The 4997-nt window shown below is 33.6% G+C and overlaps 1 protein-coding gene across 1 annotated transcript; it reads left to right on the forward strand.

Moving 5' to 3' along the window:
- LOC107459792 (multiple organellar RNA editing factor 8, chloroplastic/mitochondrial) lies at positions 1-1886 on the forward strand (the record flags this gene model as incomplete). The annotated part of the gene is given in 4 exon segments (XM_016078055.3): positions 1-534; positions 1039-1136; positions 1234-1299; positions 1517-1886. Coding segments are annotated over 4 exon segments (929 nt in total), but the record flags the coding sequence as incomplete, so codon positions are not given.
- Between the last annotated feature and the right edge of the window lie 3111 nt (positions 1887-4997).

Genomic DNA, 4997 nt, shown 5'->3' on the forward strand with positions numbered 1-4997 from the left:
CAAAAGGACTATTCCGGAACAACAAAAAACCCAATCCCCCTCACTCCTCAGCTTATATCAACAAAACCCTAAACCCCTTTTCCAAACTCTCGCACTCAATTCTGAGCTCTGAACCTTTTTCTTCTTCTTCCTCGAAACGATGGCGACTCAGATCTTCTCTCGAATCATCCCCAAATCCCTAACCCTAACCGCTTTCATCTCTCGCTCACTGTCTTCCTCTACCTCCACCTCCCTCGCTGCTGGTTCCTTCCTCCGCCGCCTCCGCCCTCTTGCCTCCGTCGCCTACCCCACCACCCTTCGCAGCCTCCTCCATCCTCCTCGTTCCTCTTCCGCCCTCTTCTCCACCCGTGCCTCCACCTCCTCGCTTAACGACCCTAACCCCAACTGGTCCAACCGCCCACCGAAGGAAACTATCCTCCTCGACGGTTGCGACTTCGAGCACTGGCTCGTCGTCATGGAGAAGCCTGAAGGAGACCCAACCCGCGATGAGATCATTGATTCCTATATCAAAACCCTAGCTCAAGTCATTGGAAGGTGATCATCAGAAACCTTAAGTGTTAATTAAGTTTCTTTTTTTGTGGTTCTAACATTTTACAGTGTTCTTCTATGTAATTCGATATGCTGTTATTTAATTACTGTTGTTTACCTTCTGTAATTAAGATATATGTAAAATGAAAAAAATATACCTTTTTTCTAATTTTAATAAATTGGCAGCAACAAAAACTATCTATATGTTCTTAGGGTTGAAGAACAATTATTTCAAGGAAGTTAGGGAATGTGCTCGTATTCTGTTATTAGTAGTTCATAAAAAAAGTAACACTAAAGAAATTAACTCATAATTGGACGTTTTTTTATTGAGCTTTGAAGAAGGGCAGTGTTAGAGCTATTTGTGTTCTATTAAAATTTGGAGCTGTGTGTCTGTTGCTATTTGAGATGAGGATTCTTATGATTATTATTGTAATGGTTGTATAAAATGTTTTTGCGGTCTTAGCTCTGATCATTTGGTATTTTTTTATTTTTTATTTTTTTGGGGTGCAGTGAAGAAGAAGCAAGGATGAAGATATATTCGGTTTCAACTAGGCACTACTTTGCGTTTGGGGCACTTGTATCCGAAGAACTTTCATACAAAATCAAAGGTTAGTAAATATGCTTCCCAACTTCTCTTTATTTGGTTTCTATTTATGTTGTCTTTGCTAATAGGTTTTGATTTTTGTTTTTTGGTTGAAATTGCAGAGTTGCCTAGAGTTCGTTGGGTACTTCCCGACTCGTATTTGAATGTCAAGGAAAAAGATTACGGAGGTAAAGTCCCTTGTGTTTTGTCACCTTGCTCATGTTTGTTTGTGTATACACTCGTGTGCACGTGTTATGTTTCTTTCTCTTAATTCTTGTACTCCTCCAACTGGAAAATCGTGATAAACAATTCTTAGGCTTTTTAACATTGGTATGTCATGATGCCTAATTTTTATGGCGTTGGCTATTGGCTAATGCATTATGGATTTTTTGGTTCCTTCACCAGGTGAACCCTTCATCAATGGACAAGCTGTACCATATGATCCCAAGTATCACGAGGAGTGGGTTAGAAACAATGCCAGAGCAAATGAAAGGAACAGGCGCAATGACAGGCCTCGGAATGCTGACAGGTCAAGAAACTTTGATAGGAGGAGGGAAAATGTGGTGAACCGAGACATGCAGGGTAGGCCTCCCGTGCCAAATCCTGGTGCTGGTCCTGGTCCTGGTCCTAACATGAGTGGTGCACCACCCAACAACCCAGGTGCATACCCTCCCAACAACCAAGGCGGATATGCTCCTCCTGGCGGCCAAGGTGGATATGCTCCTGGCAGCCCAGGTGGATACACTCCTCCCAACAACCAAGGTGGATATGCTCCCAACAACCAAGGTGGATATGCTCCTCCTAGCGGCCCAGGTGGATATTCTCCTCAAAATGCAGGTGGATATGCACCTCAAAATGCTGGCGGATACCATCCTCAGAATGCACCAGGTGCCTATCCTCCCCGCAACCCACCTCCTAACACGGGGGCTGTGCCTCCAAACAGTGGCTATGGTCAAATGGGAGGTGTGCCACAGAATAACTATGGCGGCAACATGGGAGGAGGAGTGCCTCCAAACCAGAACATGGGCGGCGTTCCACCAAACCAGAATATGGGCGGAGTTCCACCAAACGCAGGATGGTCGAACAATGCTCCCAATAGGGACTACCAGCCTAGAGACGTTCCAAACAGGGATTTTGGAGGCCCAGCGAGTGGGAACACATAACTGCCTGAGGTGTGATGATGTGCTACAATGTAGATAAAGAAGAATTGTCTTGAGACAACTTTGGGTTTATTTGATTTGGTTGAAGGAATTATTATGTAGTATTCTTACTTCTAGTCTTACTTAACTTATTGTTCTACTTTCTAATGAACCTGCATGTCATGGAATTGAAGTTCAAAATTTTTGAAGGTTAGATATAATCATTTGCAAACTTAATATTGTCTGACGAAAATGCGATTGAACTGGAAAAATTTTTCAATATATGTGTGAGAAAATAATTTTATAATGTAAAATCTAAAATTTTTTTAATATAGACGTGAAAAAATAATTTTATAATGTTAAATCTCTTTAGATGGTTTGTGTACTTGAGAAGTGAAAAGCTATTCAAGATTATTAGTTATTTATAACATAATTGAAATCTAAGATTAGAATAAAGTATTATTTGGAATTTTAACGTGAGCTAAATTTTAATTTAGCTTTTGGTGTTTTAAACGAGTTTAATGTTTTATGTTTGAATTTGACATAAATAAGTAATATTATTAAAGTTTTTACTCATTAAAAGTAGTTTATAAAATTTAGTTTTTGAAAGTCAGTATTTTTAAAATTTATAGTATTTATGTTTGATAAATTAAATAAAAATAATTTTTAGTAAACATAAGTAATAAGAAATACATTTGTTAAAATAATTTTTAAAATTTAAAAATATTATAATAGACATTAATATAAGTATTAAATTTGAATATTAATTAATATATTAAGTTATAATAATTTTTATAATTTTAATAAATATAAACTAACTTAAAAAAAATTTCTTAGCACGTGATTTGATATGCCAGATTCTCTAACAGTAAAAAAGAGAAAATGCCTGTATATAGAGTTTTAGTACTTCGGAGAGAAGAGAAGAAAAAAAGAACATCCAAATTTTGTTTACTTACAATCTTTTCATTTTATTGTTTTATTTAAATATATTTTAAAGTTGATATTAAATTATTATTAAATTATAACAAAAATAAAAAAATATTTTTTATTATTAAATTTTAAAACTAAAATATTTTTTAATATAAGAGTTGTTTAATTGGTTCGAAAAATTCAAAATTTATATTTAAAAGATTATATTACTTTTTAATATTAAAGTTATTTAATTTAATTAAAAATTTAATTTAATTTAATTTAAAAAGAGCACAACTCATTTTAGTTTAATTATAGAAAATAAAAATATATCATTTTAAAATTAGAGTTGTTTAATTATTTTAAAAATTAAATATTTATATTTAATTATTTAAATTTAAATTTCAATCATACCTAATCTAGACAGATAAATTTAGAGACTCAGCTGATAAAAACACATATACTGCTTGAGGTGTGACAATCTGGAGAGATTATTCTTGTACCGCAATGTAGATAAAGAAGAATTGTCTTGAAGACAATTTCAGATTTATTGGATTTGGCTGAAGGAATTATTATATAGTAGTGTCTTATTTTAGTCTTATTTTACTTATTGCTCTACTTTCTAATGAACCTGCATATAATGTAATGGAATTGAAGTTCACAATTTTTGAAGGCTAGATACAATCATTTGTTTGTAAACTTATAATATTGTATGACGAAAATAATATTGTACGACGAAAATGCAATTGAACTGGAAAAATGTTAAATTCTAATTTAATTTTTAATATTTTAAATGAGTTTAATATTTTATGGTTGTATTTGATATGAATAATTAATATATTTAAATATTAGGTAAGTAAAATTGATATTGAGATTTAATTTAGTAAAGTTTTTATTTTTTAAAAGTAGTTTATAAAAATTAATTTTTAAAAGTTATTTTTTTAAAAAATTTTAGTATTTATGCTTGGTAAATTAAATTAAAAATAATTTTTAATAAATATAAATAACAAGAAGTATATTTGGTAAAATAGTTTTTAAAAATATTACAATAAACATTAATGTAAAAATTAAATTTAAATATTAATTAATGTTCGAAGTTAAAATAATTTTTTTAAGAGTAAAGCTAAGGAACCAAAAGCATATCAGCCAAAACCTAGCCAAATATCTTTGGATGAATTCAAAATCTCTACGAGTTAATATACATGGATATTTCTTCTACTAAGTATCAGAATGTTTCTTTTTCATACTAAATAGATGTTCTTTTTTATATTTTTCGAATTTTTTTGTATTGCAAATGTGAATATTTATTTCTTTTAGAATTTCATATTTTTTTTAATTTTATAGATATTTAATTATTTTTGGTAAAATATAACTAGATGTTTCTTTTGTTAAGTATTATGATGTTTTTTTTCATATTAAATGAATGTTTTTTTGGTGCTGGACCTGTGTAGAAGCCCCACCCCTGAGAAGGCTGCGCTGGTGGCTACTGCACCCAACACACAGCAAGAGGGTCTTGACCAGCTGGAGGACCATGTGCTGCACAATCTTGATTGGGACTCCATCATGAAGGACCTTGGATTCCACGAAAACTCCAACCCACCCTTGTTCAAGACCACCCTCCCTAATGTCCCTGACTTCTCTCCTTCCTTCGACCCACACTTCGAATTCCCAGACATCCAAACCATATCCTACAACTACGCCAATGCCACTGCCACCCTCGACCGCCTCCTCCACGACACCTCCAATAATTCTTCCGCCACCGACTTCGATTTCATAGAGGAGCTCATCCGTGCTGCCGATTGCTTCGACACCAACCACCTCCACGTCGCTCACGTCAT

This window comes from Arachis duranensis, chromosome 7 (assembly GCF_000817695.3).
Source record: "Arachis duranensis cultivar V14167 chromosome 7, aradu.V14167.gnm2.J7QH, whole genome shotgun sequence".
NCBI classification, from domain to species: Eukaryota; Viridiplantae; Streptophyta; class Magnoliopsida; order Fabales; family Fabaceae; genus Arachis; species Arachis duranensis.